The following is an 18,259-nucleotide window of genomic DNA, read 5'->3' as shown; positions in this document are numbered from 1 at the left end:
AGGCTGTGTAATCTGCTCCGATCCCAGTGCACTGTGGGTAGGCGTGCTGAAGAAAGACCTCGAATGACTCGCAGCTGATGGCCCGTTGATCGGACGCTTGTTAGAGGTCGAATGGAGCGCCAGGTGTCAGCGAGGGAAATATTGTGATTGATACAGTTTATGAGAAAGATGAGGTTTACGATGTACTGTTAAGAACGTGGTGAGGCCCACAACGCCCTGGAATTTTTTCTTGTTTCAAGGAATTCTCAGCGGTTTAAGAAGGACCTGGATTGATTTATTTAGCAAACGTTTTCTCCAAAGCAGGATATAACAAGTGTGAAAGAGATGGGTGTGAGACCCTTCTTTGGAGTGGAAGGGATTCAGCAGCTCTGAGGGACACAGAGAGCTCATTCCACCACATTTGGGTCAGAGGTAGAGGAGCTCAGCGCTCTTGCTGGGCTGTTGGGAGTGATCAGGTCCTGTAGGTATTGTGGTCCAGATCCTTTGCCCGTTTTGTAGACCTTAACCAGTATTGCACTGGATCGGGGCGGAAACGGGTAGCTGGTGGACAGAGACGAGGAGAGGAGACTCATGGGAATTCTTAACATGTCACATGAAACTGAATTTTAATAGTTTCGTTACCTCAAGTGCTGCAGTGTCTGTCTCAGTGGCGCCGTGTCCTGCTGTGGTTGGGTACCGGTGTGACCAGTACCATGTTTTTTACCCCTCTCTTGCCCCAGATCAGCTGCGTTTGACAAGGTGGGTGGGTCAGTGCCCAGCAACCCGGGTTCCTCACAGGCCGGTTCTGTCCAAAGGCGTCTCTCCTGTGTCCTGCTGCCCCTTTAGGATAAGGGCAGATCATCATGGTGCGCGCTCGCACACACGCACACACACGCACACACGCACACACACACACGCTGATGCACACATTCATATACATGCAAGGAGCTCTTTTTCTTCACACACGAACACATCACTCTACACTCTGTGCTGATCCCACCTCCTACTGTACTACGCCTGACCAGGTACTCTCGCTGGACCGGTACAGTAAAAATGACTGTGCTGTATTGAGGGGTCAGTTGGGTTGATGACATAAAACCCTATTTTTGTCTCATGCAGCTGAATTTTTAAGGTGCTGGGGGGTGGAAAGAAACTAAACTGGGCTGGAAATATCGTAAATGACATAAAACCCAGGAAACCCGGTAAGTGAGATCAGACCTTTGTCCACAGTGACGTACATCACACAGTAAACAATTTATCAGCAAAGAGCTGTAGACACACAGAGGACTGTGGACACACCATCATGTTGCTGGATCACACCCCTCCAGTAGCTCCTATAGATAATCACAGCACATGGTGTTGTACTTATTGATGGAGCTGTCAGGAGATCAGTGACTCAAAGAGATGGGTTCTAGAGCCTTCTTCATTGCGGGAGGGATTCAGCAACTCCGAGGGACACGGAGCTCGTTCCACCACATCGGGGACAACATGGAGAACCAAAAGGGCTTTGGCTGTGAAAGAGTTGGGCTTGAGACCTGAGGCTGATCACACGACGGTCTGGCTCATCTGCTCGACGGTGGCGTCAGGAGGCGCTCCCGGGGTCGGTGTGTCTATCTATGAGCCCTGAAGCTGAAGCAGTCTTACAGCCCCCCCCCTTGGACAGGAAACAGTGGGTAATAAATGGCTGTTAGTTGGCGGTTTGATGGACTGACGCATTCTCATCTCCATCCCGTCATCGTTTCCCGCCAGGACCGGACAGGCGCCTCCTGTACACTGTCCCTGCGTTGTGAGCTGGACTAAATGGACCAAATACCTGCTTTACCACTTCTGTCCAAGCAGGATCCACAGCCTGGTCCTGGTGACCTGGAGCAAGCTCTTCTTCAGGCTCCTTTAACCTTCTTCCATCATCTGGAAGTGGATCAGCTCTAAATGATCAACAGTCTTTAATCGACTTCTTTCCCTTCCCACAATGCCCTTGGGCTCTTGGTGACCCTCACAGAGAGGTGCCAGAAGCTGTAGAGTCCTTCCCTGCTAACATATGGAAAGACTGAGTCAAACTTTGCATTAATTGCGTTGTTTGAATTGTTTTCTTCTTCTTCTTCCCCGTGTTTCAGTCCATTTGCAGCCAAGCAGGTTGAGTGATGCATTGATGCCTTTGAGATTGTGTTTGAAAGATGTTCAGGTGTTAGTTCATGTGACAATGACGTTGCTTTGGCCTGTTGGCTTTATTGCTGAGACCTCAGGACCACGAACACCAGGTCCTTGAGCTGGACCAAAACCCCTCACTGCTAACTAACGACAAAGAGTTTGCAACACGAAATGAGCTCGTGGAGAGTCTGAGGATGTCCTTCGTCACAAAAGATGACGTTCAAGAAGGCCTCCAAGACAATGAAAGGATTTGCATCCTGGTACCTCCAGGACGTGGTCACTCCCCGCAGCCCAGCAACAGCACTGAGCTCCTCCACATCAGGACACGTGGTGGTGCTACTCACAAGGGACCAAAATCAGAAGTGCTCAGTCTTGTCGCCAGTGCGGTGGAATGAGCTCCCTGTGGCCCTCGGAGCTGCTGAATCCCTCCCACATCGAAGAAGGGTCTTGAACCCACCTCTTTGAGAGCGCTGATTCCTGTTGGCTCCATCTATGAGTCCAACACCCTGTGCTATGATGATCTGCTGTACGTCTTTGCTATTTGAATGTTCCTTCTGTTGCTGATGTGCTTCTGTTTACTCTCAGCTGTAAGGCTCTTTGGAGAAAAGCGTCCGCTAATGAATAAAGGTAAATGTAAGGACTTCACTGAAGGAACCAGTCACTTGGTCGTCTCTTATTTCATGCAGCACTCTCCCTGGTGTGTGTTTAGTAAGCTGAGACACCGCTGGGATTAGTGTGTTTACCGTGCCCTGTGGCATTCTGGGATACCGAGTGCCGGAAGGGGTCGGGTGCCCCGGACTTACCCGCCCTGCCTGCCTCTCCCCAGCCCATGATGAAGCAGTCTCCCTGGAGCAGCCAGCAGGGAGGCGCCTGGAGCTCCGCAGGCCTACCCTGGGGTGGGGTGCATGGGCGGGACCACCGGCGTGCCTCTGCCATGGGGGTCCCCGGGGGCATGACCCAGATTTCGCCCATGAAGAAGCCCTTCTCCAGCAGCGTGATCGCCCCTCCCAAGTTCCCACGCTCAAGCGCCGCCTCGCTGGGGGCCAAGTCCTGGATGGACGACAACATGTTCCGCACTGACGGCAACAGCAACTCGCTGCTGCCCCTGCAGGTCAGTGTGGGCCGTGCACTCGTGGCAGAGTTGGAAATGGCTTTTAAGGTGTCGAGATTTTCTCGGGTTGGAGTTCAATGTTCCCGTTGTTTCTCTACTGTGTCCGGGTCTGTGCCGTGCGAAGAGACTCCAGCGGGTACCGTCCGTGTGCTGCACGTACGCTGCAGCGGCCCGGATGATGAGCGGCACCTGCGATCTACGCCGTTTGTCCCTCTCGTGGACCGCACTACAGCAGGAATTATGTTCCTTCTTCCCTGGAGGGAATGTGGACGCGAGTCGTGGCGACAATTATGATGTGAAAAAGGCAAAGTGTTCAGTGAAGCAGTTCATACTGTTCATTAGCGGTTGCAGCTGTGAACTGGCACAGTTTACCACCTGTTTGTAGGTTTCTCGCTCTTTTCCTTGGTTTACTTGCTTTACCGTTTTTAGCTCCAGTCCTGTGGGAACAAGTTACCTGTTTGAACAGTTACTTTTCCCTTTTGCACAGGTATGGTATCTATTGATTAATGATTGCTCCATAGACATAGTGAGAGTGTGTGTGTGTGTGAGAGGTGGGACACGTGGTAGAGAGCGCGGGGTGTGTTACGCTGGCATTGGAGAGACCCAGGTCCTACTGAGATGGGATGCGCAAGTTCCAAGAGTTGAACGGGCTCTCCCGTCCGCTGACTACATGGTTACCATGGAGACATCGATACAAACACCCACTGGAAACGTCAGACCATGCACGCAGTGGGCACTACGCATGAGAAGAAAGGCAAACCGAACACACACCCCATGTGTGAGACAAGGCCTTATGAAAGGAGCCTTCTATCGACAGCACTGCACCTTGAGATACGGGGCAGGGTTCGGGGGGGGCGGCTGTGGGGGCCTTCGGTCATCATATGGGCGGAGATTGCTTTGGACCCCAAGTTTTTTTTTCAGTTCAATTTACTTTTGTAGAGCGCTCTTCTCACGCAGTGACACAGAGCACTTTAACACAGGCAAACAGCAAGAAAAATTGATACAAACAAAGAAGACGGTCAACTAATGGCTATCATAATGAAGAACTTATTATAGAGCTATAAGTATGCCTACTGGCCACCGGGGAAAGGAACAAAAACTCCCAACTGAAGGTTGAGGGAGAAGAAAAACCTCTGGGGGTCCACAGGCCAGTGGTTGCCCACCCCTCCTGGGCATTCTAGAAAGTAACAATTTGTAAGCCAGTGTTTAACAAGTAATGATAATGTTGGTAAATGGCATCTTGGATCCCCAGCTCAGGACAGATCATGTGTTAGGGGCCGTTCTTTCAGGGGTGACTGCATGTGTGTGTGGCTCTGTGCATATTTTCTGCATCTTTGACCCAAGGCATCAGCGCCCTCCCTCCTGCACAGGCGCACACACGCACACACGCGCGTCGCTTGCTGTGTTTAGAGATTATGGTTCGAACACACTCGGTAGCGCGCTGCTTGTGTCGAGCGGCGGCCGATGGCCGCGTGGTGTTCGGCGCGTGCGACCGCACCGCGTTCTCGGTTTCCAGAGTCGCGGCTCACCGGCATCCCAGGGGACTCCTCGTGTCCTCGGAGTGCGAACGAGCGATGAGACAAGGCGCGTATGGCCCGCAGCTCCTCCGCGGCATCACGACATGAGTATGCGGATGGAGGAGCTCCTGTCAAACAGCTCAGATGGTCAGAACGGTGTGAATGGAAAGCGGAAAAGGCGGGACTGCGGTGGAAATTTGGGTCGGGCTGGAGACGGGAGCCCCGGCTCGCGTTGGGCTGCTCCCCTCTGCCTCGCAGTCCACAGGCTCTCCTTAAAAGGTGAAGTATGTCCAGAGTGCGTCTCTTAAAGTCACAGCTGCTCTCGGAGGTAGAGCTGTGTGTGTGTGTGTGTGTTGAGTTCAGTGAAAATGAGAGTCCGTGCGTGTTGTTACAGAGCGTTCAGGTGTGAACGCGTTTGTGCTCATTGGATATGAAGTCTACCCGTGTGTGTCGGTACACTTTGAAGTCGACGTGTTTCGGCCGTTTGTTTTTCCCCTTTATGGAAACATCTCCATCCATCTCCCAGTTTCCAGCTCACGTGTTTGCGTTCCCGGAACATTCAAACAACCTTGCCTGCTCCTTTGTCCTTAGTCGAGCGCATTGGTCCAAAAGTGATCCAAGCGTTAGAACGATGTTTTCCCAGCATGCCCTGCAGTTGAGCAGCACGGTCACCGTGACGTAATACCGATAGGAAGGAAAACCTCGTTCGTCGCTGTTGCTGCTGAAGAGTCTCATTGGCGCTCGTCGAAGACTCGTCCCGTGTAACTGAGGGCAGGCTGCGGACGGGCGTCCTGGTTCCGAGAGACCGACGCCACCGCAGGCCTTCCTCTTCTCCTGCCGCATACACACCTTACGGACTCGATCGGTTGTTTCCGTATAAACTCGTATTCGTATTCTGAATACGTTTCCGCCTCCCTTCCTTCCTTCCTTCCTTCCTTCCTAGGGCCCGTTAGGCCGTTTCCACAATAGGAAAGTGCCGCATGCTCTGCCACCGAAAGCCCGGCTGCCTGCTCTTCTCACGGTTGGCTTTTACTTCCGCGGTGTGGACCACAATAGACCCATCGCTCTGTTCTGCACGTGTTGTCACACTTCAAATGCTTTGCGTTCCCCCTTTTTTTTTTTAAAAAAAAACTTTCCCCGCTTTGCTTATATTTTCTGGACCTGTTCCGTGTTGTTCAATTGAAACGACTCTTTCCCAGTAACTGTGTGTGACTTCCCCGGACTTTCATTGTGGACCTTTGCCCTCTTTCATCTGTTTTGTCACAGCACTATATTTTGTGGAACAATTTTCACTGTAGCATATATTTATATTTAAATGTTCTTTTTTTCCCCCCACTTTGTATATCTTGAACTTAAAAGTACAAAGTATCTCCAACAAATGTTTCACTACGATTAATACAGACATTATCACTTTTGTATTGAAACTAGTCTCAGTACTGAAGTGCTACATATCTTCAGATTTTTCCTGGAAATGCCATTGTTGCGGTTATTCCGCTTTCCCTGTGGATGTTGGGATTACAGTGTCAGGACACATTGAGTGGAAAGTTGGTGTGCGTGTGGGTCTCTGTTTGAGACGATATGACTAAAGGTACATTTTAGACAGACCAAAAGCAGACTCTGTATTTAATTCGTACGCGTGCTTTACCGCAATCTGTCCTCGTTTTAATTTCTGTAGCAGAAGTTCCTCAAGCCAGATTGTTAAAATGTCAGACCCTGCTGTGTTTGTAACAGTGTAGCCTCTGTTTTTTACCCCTGCTGCCAGAATGTCTGAGAGTATAATGCTATACAATGGAAGCCCTTATATTTTTATGACTAATTGCATGAAGACACGATCAGTTTCAATTCAGTGTGTTGCCCTTTGGGTAACGCAACCCCCCTTCCTGTCCCGGCTCCAGGATTTCAATTTTTCCCACGTGTGTTGGTGAGCTTGGTTGCCAGTTTAACTTTAGCGCATACTGGCACGTGTTGGCCTTGTTGTACCAGCTGCCCCGAGACCCTCGGTCCTCTCTGATCCGTGGCATGTGTCATCCCGGTGACGGTGAGCTCGTGTCCGCCGCCAGAGCGGTGTCCCACAAAGTGGCATTCCGTGGGCCTCAGCCCATCGCTGTTTCTACTCTGACCGTTAAGACTGTCTCCACTTCTTGGCCCATGCAAATATTTACTACAGCAACTGGAGTGAATGAACAAGCCAGGAAAGAATGTCTCCGAGAACGCTAGCCATGTAGGTTAATTCTCCAAATATCCCAGCTCATTTTGGTCTGTGGTGCCCTTGTTCGTCCCGGAATGGAGGCGCACGGGACCTGACGTTGTATGAGAAATGTTTTTTCCAACATTTTGAATGAATTGCACAAAGGAAATAGCAGTGACATCAGGTTTGTGGTGGGTGTCCAGGGGCTTCAATGCCGACACAAAATGACGACATAGTTGTTACTCTGGTTTGTACTACTGTCATAGACATGGGCAACTTGTCCATTCTATGGTGAGCTAATAGGCACCTTATTAGGTAAAAGCCAAACAGTTGCTATGAGTCAATCTTCATATTTTTGTTCTACGCAGGACCGGTCCAGACTGTACGACAGCCTCAACATGCACTCACTGGAGAGCTCCCTCATTGACATTGTGAGAGGAGACCAGGACCCCATGAAAGGTAAAGGATGGCAAGTATCCCTTTGGGTGTTGGTTCGCGCAGCCAGCAGCTTCAGTTTGGGGTGGTTCCATCAGACATCGGCAGTATTATATCTGCTAACGTATAATTTAGATGAATTTTAATGAGATCATAAGTATCTTCCATGATAGTCTGTCTTATTTTTCCCCTCTATTAAAATGTGCTTCATTGTTTTCTTCTTTATTGTCGCTTAAGGTTAAACAACAACGTGATTGCGCTTCATTAGACAATCGAGTACTCATTAAAGCTAGTGAAGGTAGGCAGCTCTCGGCACCGGTGAAGATGTGAAGACGGCGTGGAGTAGTTTTAGGGTTTGCCAGGTACCATGTTGATGGCTGGTAAAAGTGACCTGGAGGCATTGGGGGGACCGAAGGTAGTCGCAGTTAATTGAAGGGAATTGACCGTGGTGTGGCTGGCGCCATGGTGATGGGCAGCAATAGTGTACTGCGTGTTCGGAATGTGTCGCTGTCCTGGCCGTGCCAACAAGGTGAGCAGTGTGAGAAGCAACGTGGGAGACAAGCTGAGAGCTGAATGGTTGCTTCTGCAGTTCGATGGTAATGACTGCGGAACCGTGCAATTCAGAAACGTTCCCTATGGACTACCTCCGCACCCTTAAGAGCAATCTGCTCAAAAACAAGCCTTCGCTTTTAAATGCCCCACCTCTGAAAACACTTAAATGCTGGAAATGCTGTTAAACTTAACCCTTTTAGCACATCAGTTACAGGATTGCTGAAATCTGCAGACCCCCTTTCTTCTGCACCACCACGGGACACAAGATGTTTTTTGCGGGATTGAATTGGACCTCCTTCCTAGCGCCCAGCTCACTGTCGACATGATCGCCGTTTTGGTTGGATTGTCGGTCTCGCAGCGGAAAACGGCTCTTAGCTGTGTTCTGCCTTGTGAGTTATGGTCCTATGGTCCTGCGGTCCTGTGGTCCTGCACCAGGTGAAGGCACAGCGTGGTATCGGACGCAGCTCCTGAATGTTTGTGTGCGTCTTTGGCGTGTCATTTCAGAAAAAGGATGTCGGTTTGCATTGCAAAGGGCTTCACGTCAACATCAGTTTTGTCCGTGTTCACGTTTTCATCCCTGTGGTGGAGTTTTCGGGGTCTCTGAACATGGGTTTGGCTCCGTAGTCACTAGTCACCGGTGGCCCACCGACATTCCCACTGACCAACGTCAGTGTGGAGACAGAAGCATTCCCAACGTCAGTCCTTCCACGCGTACTTTTTCCGAGCAGTAACGGTACTTTTTGGGGCCTAAAATGGACCGTAACGCTGTTTTAAAAGAGACATTTACATTTAATTGTTTAGCGGGCGCTTTTTTCCAAAGCCACGCACGTCACAGAAAATGAGGGTATGAGTGCAACAGAAAGATTCGAGCAGATTAAGTGAGAATAAATATATTCGTCTGACCCCCATGGTGGCACTGTGACGTAGCCTATAGGTCAGTGTCCCATACAATGCTGAACCCACCGGGAGTCGTCCTGCCGATCCGTTTTGTCCGCTGTGTCCAGGAAGAGGCCGCAGACCCCCCTCCGCCCCCCGGGGGGGTCCGCCTTCTGTGCCGCATTGTGTGTCAGCGCCAAGCGAGTTTATACCGCAACAGTGATGGCACGGGTTATAGACGTTCATCGGGCATTTATCGTATTGTTTGCCTTCTCCTCCAGCTGTAGTCCCTTTTTTGGACCCACTGATGTCCTTGTGTTACCGCGAAGCCACGCTCCTTTTTCTGTCTCCTCCTCCTCTCGTTCCTCCTACATCCCGGGCCGTTTTCTCGCAGCTCATGCAGCCGTCTGCTCTCACCTGCTGCTTCTCCCTACCTGCACCTGGCTTCTTCGCAACTCCTCTGCGTTTCCCGTTTTGTCTTCCTTTCTTTCCGCTCTCATCCTCGTCCGTTTGTCTTCACGTCAGGCCGAACGGGACTTCCGCTGCAGGGGACGGACAATCTCCTCATGCTCAATGGTAATTATTTTTTCCTTTTCTGTCAGCATTACAGCACCCAGTTGTGTTTGGTCTGTGCCCCCCTGTGTCCCCCAGTTCCTTTCAATTTAGAGAATATGCTGTATGTCGCGTGTGTGGCACGAAAAGCCTGAGCTCTGCGGGGTCCCTCTGGGGCGAATGGGCTGGCGAGGCACGGGAATCCACCCCGATCGCGGCGGTCGAGCGCTGCGCCGGCTCTCCGAGGGACGTCGGATCGGGGGGCAGCGGGTGGCCTAGTGCTTTCGAGCCATCGGCGTCCAACCGAAGGTCCCGGGTTTAAATCCCGTGTCCTGCTGCAGTACACGCTACATGTTGGGGATGAAACCTAGAAGTGATACCTTTGATTTTGGACTCTTGTGAGCGGGAGCGCTGGGCAGCCAGAGGTGGAGGAGCACAGCGGTCCTGCTGGGGTGCGAGAAGCGAGCCGCTGCTCTAGTTATCGGGGCGCGGGTCCTCCGAGCGTTTCGTAACCGGACCGTTTCAGCGCGAATACAGTAGCAGGCTGTGAATATTGAAAAAATCCATCTCGGAATGAAAATGCTCCCGTGTCTGAAAAACGTTCACTCACGTGACGACGGCTCCGAAAACAGAGACGATACGTTTAGGACGCCGCAGTCGAGCGCCGTGCCGCGGCCGTACGGAGGATCGCCTCCTCTTACGCACGTCTTCCCAGCCGGCGAGGTCACGCTTTCAGGCGTGCGTCCATCGCTAACGGGTGCCTTCGCCGCGCTGCACGGCGTCACCCTTCCTTAGGGGTTTTGCGCCACGGAGATGGGCCCCGCTTTGTGAGACGTTTCCAAGAAACCTTTCGCCTTCCCGCGCACAACACCATGAGGGCCTTTGGCGGCATGAAACACATTCTCAGCTGTGATTTCAGTGCGACCGAGGCGTGCGTCAGCATTAATACGCTGGCTCCTCGGCGTAGGAACACATCTGGGCCGCGAGCGCGCGTGCGATGAACGTGCTTTGCGCGCACTTTGGAATTGCTTGCATTTCCGCATTAATTACTCAAAGTGTGGTCACATCTTCCGCTGAGCGGTAATAACAGACAAAGACGGTGTGCTGAAACACATCGCACACAACAGCCTCGTCATCGCTGTATCTCCTATACGGAGCGGAGAAAAATTAGCAGAAGCTGGTATTCGGTCCTCGCCGATGTCGCTTTCACCGCACGAACGCGAGAGTTTGTCGGTTTCTCGCCGCTTTCGGCTGTCATTATTACCGAGGGCGTCGACAGCTCGCTTGCGCAGGTTTCTCTCCGTTTTGTCTTTAAAATTCCTTCATCTAGTAAAGTCAGACTTGTTTTCGTGTTCTGACTTTGGGCTACGTTAAAATGAGAGCCAGCTTCAGAATAATTGTTTAAAAATGTTGCGCTAAAACGTAGCGAGACCTCCGTTCGTTCTAATTGCTGACTGACCGATACCGCGAACACGTACCGCATTCCTCACCCTGTCGACCGGTAAGTAGAACGGCGAAGAAAGCGCAACGAGGAATAAGCCGTAATAAGTTTGCGTGTTCGGCAGCGACCAAGGGACACGTCGAGAAGGCGAACGAGAAGCCGCCGCGAGGCCGAGTGTCCGCGCGCGGCGTTTCTCGCCGTGGGGTCGCGCGAGGTCGGCGTCGTCAGCTCTCGGGTCCGTCTCCGTCTCCGTCGCCTCTGCTCAACCTCTCTGTGCTTTGTTTACATGCAGCCAGGAGTTACGGGAGACGCCGAGGTAACGGCTGCTCGCGCATGAGTCGCGCCTCTGGTGACTGTGCATGAGCGTCGCGCCATCGCCGAGTGTGTCGCGTCACGTGCAACTCACATCTGCATGAATCATGGCGACTTGGAGTTGGAGAAAGCGCTTGGGCCAATGTTCGCTCTGTGCGTGCGTGCGTGTGCGTGCGTGTGTGTGTATACATTAACGCTCTTACGTTTCACAGCAGTGTCTGCAGGTACGACGCAGCCCTTTCGGGTGTTTTGCGAGCTGTTGCCCAGCGAGAGCAGCGATTGCTCTTCACAGGATCAGTGTCCTGTCCTCGTCTGCCTCACCTCCTCATACACTGCTTGCCTACCTGTTTACCCTGTTTACTCTGTGTGTGTTTGTGCTTAAGGAAAAACGCATTTGTAAGCGAGCAAGAACAGTTTGTTCTGGAAGCTTATTGGCTCCGTCTGCATTTCTCACTGTGTGTGTGTGTGCGTGTGTGTGTGTGTGTGTGTGTGTGTGTGTGTGTGTGTGCGCACGCCCTGGAACCTCAGCTTACAAACACAACTGGGATGGAATTCTCTTTTATTCAGTTCAGTTTGTATGCAATTCCAGAGCGAAATTTAATATGAATAATATATAAATAATATTATTATTAACTTCACGCCCCGTGAAGATGAGCGTAATTAATAGTAATGAAAATGACCGAAAACAGAAATGAGTCGTTTCCACAAACCCCGTTCAGCGTCTCTGGTCACCGATCACTGACACTCAGGAGGTGTAAACACTGTGGAAGGGAGTTGAAGGGAGGCGCTTCCACACACTGATTTTTACTGCCCTTCACCGGCCTTTACTACCCTTTACTGCTCTTTACTGCCATCTTTTGGCCTAGAGGGTAAACGCAGGTTACATTTTCTGTGTTGCAGACAAATTTGACAAAAATACAAGAATGAACTGGAAATGTATCCTTGACATTTTCTAACATGACTCTTCCTGTCACACGGAACCGGTTCTCCTGCCAGTGCACAAGAATCACCGTTTCCAGGTTACACACCTGGGAGCAGAACTTCTCATCCCTGTTTCCAGAGGGGCATTTCCAGAGGTTCTTGATATTAATTCTAGCTTCCACCTTTGCTCCCTCCTTCTTGTCTGTGTGTGTGTGTGTGTGTGTGTGTGTGTGTGTGTGTGTGTCGCGGAGGAAACAGCGAATGTGGGCGGTCTTCACAAGCCTCCCCTCCTTCCTCCACAGGACGCTCCTCCTTGTTCCCCATCGACGACGGTCTCCTCGATGACGGACACGGCAACCAGGTCGTCCCCGGTGTCCTCAGCTCCCCCAGCTGCTACCCCCACCAGAATGGCGAGCGCATCGAGCGCTTCTCCCGCAAGGTGTTTGTGGGCGGCCTGCCCCCGGACATCGATGAAGGTGAGCGGAAGCAGCGGGAGGCGGAAGGTGCCGCATGGGCACGGTTTTAAATTTCACGTAGAAATCAGAAAAGGTGCGATTTGCGGTGGGCAGCAAGTCACGTTCAGACCGCTGAAGATGTGCCGGTCACGTAGAGACCTGTCCTGTCCTGTCCTGTCCTGTCCTGTCCTCTCTCTGTTCACAGACGAAATCACGAGCAGCTTCCGGCGATTTGGACCTCTCGTGGTGGACTGGCCACACAAGGCAGAGAGCAAGTCCTACTTCCCTCCCAAAGGTAGAGATGGCACGCCGGGGTCCACCCTGTTTTCAGGACACACGTGCGCGCGCACACACACACACACACACAAACGTCTGACATACCACTGTCCAGCGCACCTGTGCTTCCCGATAAAGTCGTTTCCACGGGAGAGAGATGGTGATCGACTTCAGATTTCACAGAAATACATGTTACCGTTGGTTCCAAACTCAGAGGCTGGAAACTGTCAGTTAGAGCTGCTGCCTCACACTTACAGGACCCAGGTTGAAATCCCACATCCTGCTGTAATCCCCTTGATCAAGGTACTTAACCTGAACTGATACAGTAAAAATTACCCTGCTGTGCGAGTGGGCAAATCGGCCCTCGGAGACGAACGCTGTCCGCTGCTTTGAAGAGGAGCATCAGCTAAAGGAACAAATGTGAACGTAGCTCTGATGGAAGTGGGCAGCAGTTATTTGTGGCCACCGAATAGCGACGAGGTGCCGTCGAGCTCCCCGGAGCTTCGGCTGTAAATTGTGGCTTGAGCCTCGGACCGGTCCCCGAACGATAACTCCGGCAGTAAGGCTGCTGTGCCCTTCGTTGCCTAGGATACGCCTTCCTGCTGTTCCAGGAGGAGAGCTCTGTGCAGGCCCTCATCGAGGCGTGTCTCGAGGAAGACGGCAAGCTGTACCTCTGCGTCTCCAGCCCCACCATCAAGGACAAACCGGTGAGGTTAACACCGCCCCCCCCCCCCCCCCCCCCCCCCCCGGCAGACAGTGTATCAATCAGATGACCGCTGATGTATGAACCCCGCACTCGCTTCAGGTCCAGATTCGGCCGTGGAACTTGAGCGACAGTGACTTCGTGATGGACGGGTCGCAGCCGCTAGATCCTCGCAAGACCATTTTTGTGGGAGGTGTGCCCCGCCCCCTCAGAGCAGGTAACCGCAGGCCCCTCCTGCCAAAATGCATGGATACATTGTGTCACTGAGGAGACTGGAACACGCTCTGTGTGTGTGTGTGTGTGTGTGTGTGTGCGTGCGTGTGTGCGCTCACATGTGTGTCCGTGTCCAGTGGAGTTGGCCATGATCATGGACAGGCTCTACGGAGGGGTCTGCTATGCGGGTATTGACACCGACCCGGAGCTGAAATACCCCAAAGGGGCGGGGCGTGTGGCCTTCTCCAATCAACAGAGCTACATTGCAGCCATCAGCGCCCGATTCGTTCAGCTGCAGCACGGAGACATCGACAAGAGGGTGAGGCTTCACTACAACGCAGAGGAGGGAGGAGGAGCAGGGGGAGAAGGCGATGAGGCGGGAAAAAGTGATGGCGTCTTTCGGGCTCCGCAGGTGGAGGTGAAGCCGTACGTGCTGGACGACCAGCTGTGCGACGAGTGCCAGGGCGCGCGCTGCGGCGGCAAGTTCGCTCCCTTCTTCTGCGCCAACGTCACCTGCCTGCAGTACTACTGCGAATTCTGCTGGGCCAACATCCACTCTCGTGCCGGGCGCGAGTTCCACAAGCCGCTGGTGAAGGAGGGTGCCGACCGACCGCGGCAGATCCACTTCCGCTGGAACTGATATCCGTTCGCCCCGCCCCGCCCCGCAGCATCGATGCCCCGCCTCCCTTTAGTCCCACCCCCGCTCGCTCACCCGCTCGCCCGTCGCGAACAGAACAGACCCGTCCTGGCAGAGATAAATGCATTCTCCTGCATCCCCCACTCACGAGCGGCTGCTCCGCACATTCGATGCACCTGCCTGTCCTTCGTAGCAGCGGGAACACAACACGCCCGTTTCCCCGCCAAGAACCCCTGCATCTCAGGCTCTCACTCCCTTCTTGTGCTACTTTGACGTTTTTATACGGAGCAACAAACAGAAAGGCGAGGAACTGATTCTTTCGTAGTTTTTCCAAATTATTTTTATATGTACAATTTAAAGTAGCTGCGAAAATGTTTGCGCACGGGTCCAGAGGCCGCTCGTCCGTCCGTCCGGCTGCTGCTCGGCCCCAGAGGACGAGGCGTGCGCTTATTTGTGGGGAATCTGCAGTAGGTGTCCCTCAGAGCCCCGTCCCGAGTCCCGTACCAAAGGTAGCAGAACAACAGGAGACACAAAGAGCATTTCTGCCACGAGCAACAGTTCGTACTTTGGTGGTGTTGCTCTCTGCTCTGTATTCTTACCGGGGGAAGACAGGGGTACTGTACCTCGTAGCTGTCTGCTTGCGACAAATGGCAATACCTCACTGTATGGATCCCGTTTGCTACGGAAACATTTTTAATGACGAGCTGTATTAGAAGCTTTGCTGCTATATAACACAAGTGCACGTGTAGGTGTAACGGAGGCCGCGTTTTGACACAGGACGGCACTCCGACAAAGGGGCCGAGCGCAGGGGCTCGACTGCCAGGAACGATTAGAATGTGAAAAACCCAACTGCACGTTTACGTCTACGACCATATGCATGCGACGCAATTATAGGTGCGCACACAAGGACAGCAGCCAGTTACGGAAATCATATTACTAAGGAGCTCTAGGTAGCATGGATACAAGTGACAAATTTTCGTAGTAAACGATTAAAAAATAAAAATAAAAAAAAAACGTAAAAAAGTGTTTAAAAAATCCTTGCATGCATCTTTGTCCGTTTCTGAAAGTGTCTTATGTGCGTTCTCATACACACGCGAAACCAGGCGTTAGATTAGCGAGTCCCTTTGTTAGGAGGAGCTCGTGGGTCAGAGGAGAGACGTGTACATAGTGTTTGTGCTCCTTGTGCTTTGTGGTTCTCTGTAGTGTGTGTGTGTGCAGCTCTTCGTGTACTTTGGGTGGTGAGGTGCGTTAGAAAAGACTAGATGAAGAGTGACACATGCAGTCCTCGCTCTTCGCGAGGTTGGTTACTGCATGGTCATCCCTCAACACCCAAGATGACATCGCTCACTGCTGTAGTGGCGTGTGGTTCGGTGAACTAGGAGAAGAGGAAGTCCTGCTTTGGGCCCTCAGAATGGAGGCGTGGAGGGGTGTCCTCAAGGAGCTCGCTGGGGGTCTGTGATCAGAATGAGACTCCTGGTTGAGGGTGAGATATTTTTGGTGAAAAGTCCATCAGATGTGTAGTTTGGCCTGAGGTGGTTCCTCCCGCTTGGCTGAATGTGGTCGGGGGGGCACTCGTCTCCTTCGCACTTTGCACCTCAAATCGAACCCCCTGCTGATGGATGCGGAAAGTACTTTTTGCACAGAGGCAGAGTGAACGAGTCACGTGGAGAAGGTCGTCCCAGGAGTAATGAGCTCATGGGATCGGCCACAGAGCACCTGACTGTGCGGAGAGGCGCGGTACAGTATCTAGTAGATGATGATGATGATGATGATGATGATGATGATGATGATCTCTTAGGTCGATGCAGAATTGCTGGCGTCAGTCGCGTCTTCGTACTTCAGTGTGGAGAAACAGCTGTCAGTTTTGATTGAATTTCCGTTTTGCTCACAGTGTCACGTTGAGTCTGAGCTCATTGATTTCTCCTTCGTTTCCTTTGTTGCCCTTATTGGCAGTTTGTGGGTCACCATCTACGTGCGTTCATTTAGCCGAGACTTTTCTCCAAAGCGACGAGCATCTCGCAGGAAATACAACGTGTTCGTTATACACAGACGTGTGGGGGGTGGGTCTCGCTTCTGTCTCCTTAAAGGGCTTCATCACGTCACACTGCTGGCCCCGTGTAGCCTCTCCACAGGTACAGGGGAGCGGACCAGACCTTTGGCATCGGAGCAGCCTCGGTCCTCCTTGGAAAGCTCTCTTGAGTCCTGAAGTGTGTGTAGAGGGACACTGCGACGTTCTTACGTTCTTCAGGAGCTAAAGCCTCCGATTCTGTGGGAGATGGAGGAGGAGGAAGATTAATTTGTACTCTGTGCTTCGGAACTCGCCACAAAGGTTCAGCGGTTTAGATGTGATCGCTGAGGAGGATATTGGGAGAAGTGTGTTTGCGCCACGGGGGGCACCTGGTCCTCGAACACATATTGAAATATGTTCCTTGGCTGTTATTCGGCCATGCAGAGCAATTCAGTTCGATTCAGTTTGTTTTTCTAGAGCCCTTCTCACAATGTGACACAGAGCGCTGAACGAAGGCGAAAGGGCAAAGAAGCAAAAGTAAGTGCTGATTACAAACCAGGGTTACACAGTATTCATGCAGGTATTAAAGCGATTGGTATGTCTACTGGCTACGGAGGAAAGGAACCAAAAACTCCCAGCGGAAAGTCATGGGAGGAAAAAAACCTCTGGGGGTCCAGTGGCTGATACCTGCTCCCTGCCCCCCGCCACGGGGATTCTAGATTGAACAAGATTTAAGTATAAGTCAGTTTACAGGTAATAAAATTGTTGCTGAATGTTCTGGTGGGGGCGGGGGTGCGGTGGCGCAGTGGCGCAGTGGGTTGGACCACAGTCCTGCTGTCCGGTGGGTCTGGGGTTCGAGTCCCGCTTGGGGTACCTTGCGACGGACTGGCGTCCCGTCCTGGGTGTGTCCCCTCCCCCTCTGGCCTTACGCCCTGTGTTGCCGGGTAGGCTCCGGTTCCCCGTGACCCCGTGAGGGACAAGCGGTTCTGAAAATGTGTGTGTGTGTGTGTGTGTGTGTGTGTGTGTGTGTGTGTGTGTGTGTGTGTGTGTGTGTGTGTGTTCTGGTGGGAAATCGAGTCAATAGTCATTTGACCTATGGTGGCACAGTGAGTAGCACTGCTGTCCCAGCACCTGGGTGCTGCGACAGGATGTGGGTTCGATCCCCCCTCAGTCTCTGTGGAGTTTGCATGTTCTCCCTGTGTCTGTGTGGGTTTCCTCCAGGTGCTCTGGTTTCCTCCCACAGTCCAAAGACATGCTGTTTGGGTTCCCCCATAGTGTGAGTGACAGAGGGAGTGTATGTCTGTGTGTGTTCCACTGATGTATGGATGAGTGACCCAGTGTAAGTAGTGTATCTAGCAGTGTAAGTCACCGTGGTGAATAAGGCATGTGGGCTGATAACACTACACAGAGTTCATTGGAAGTCGCTTTGGATAAAAGTGTCTGCTAAGTAAATGAATGTAAATACAACGACTTCCACAAGACATCTGTCTGAGCCATTACAGGTCCCCTGCCGTGTTTAACAGTTGACAGGCATCGTGGGTTGAAATGTAAACCCATCTGGATGTGGAAGGTGCGAGACGAATCATCAAACCACTTTACTTTTTTCTTTGCTCAGGGCTCCAGGTTTTCGCCTTCTTGCACCAGGTGGTGCATCATTGTGCATCGGCGTTGGATACAAGAGATTTCTTACTGACAGCCCTGCCACAAATTCCAGTCTTGTGATGCTCACAGTGTTCAGTTTTCCGGTGACACTGGGTCACAGAGGCGCTGATTTTGTTTTGTGGTTATTTTTGAGGCTCGATTTTTGGGGCATTCAGCAACTATCCTGCGAAGTGTCCATCGGTCCCCATCAACGGGATTTGACTTGTGACCACTTTGCTGTGCAGTCGCTCCTGTATTCTGACCACGGCACCCGTGTAATATCTTTTTGTCTGT

General features: G+C 52.0%; 1 protein-coding gene across 2 annotated transcripts in view; it reads left to right on the top strand.

Annotated features, from left to right (window-relative positions):
• The window catches only part of cpeb2 (cytoplasmic polyadenylation element binding protein 2), a 20,069-nt gene extending 2,903 nt beyond the window's left edge, over nt 1-17,166 (top strand). The window contains exons 2-11 of one of the 2 annotated variants that reach the window (XM_018733163.2): nt 2,954-3,238; nt 7,312-7,402; nt 9,332-9,382; nt 11,092-11,115; nt 12,335-12,508; nt 12,693-12,782; nt 13,352-13,470; nt 13,569-13,683; nt 13,817-13,998; nt 14,092-17,166. In XM_018733163.2, coding sequence (XP_018588679.2) covers nt 2,954-3,238; nt 7,312-7,402; nt 9,332-9,382; nt 11,092-11,115; nt 12,335-12,508; nt 12,693-12,782; nt 13,352-13,470; nt 13,569-13,683; nt 13,817-13,998; nt 14,092-14,319 — 1,359 coding nt within the window. In that variant the 3' untranslated portion in view covers nt 14,320-17,166. The remainder of the gene's footprint in view (nt 1-2,953; nt 3,239-7,311; nt 7,403-9,331; nt 9,383-11,091; nt 11,116-12,334; nt 12,509-12,692; nt 12,783-13,351; nt 13,471-13,568; nt 13,684-13,816; nt 13,999-14,091) is intronic. The other variant, XM_029254775.1, reaches the window with a different exon arrangement.
• The last annotated feature ends 1,093 nt before the right edge of the window (nt 17,167-18,259 follow it).

This window comes from Scleropages formosus, chromosome 9 (assembly GCF_900964775.1).
Source record: "Scleropages formosus chromosome 9, fSclFor1.1, whole genome shotgun sequence".
In the NCBI taxonomy this organism is placed as follows: Eukaryota; Metazoa; Chordata; class Actinopteri; order Osteoglossiformes; family Osteoglossidae; genus Scleropages; species Scleropages formosus.
The sequence above is the reverse complement of the archived record's forward strand: the minus strand, read 5'-3'. Positions and strand labels throughout refer to the sequence as shown.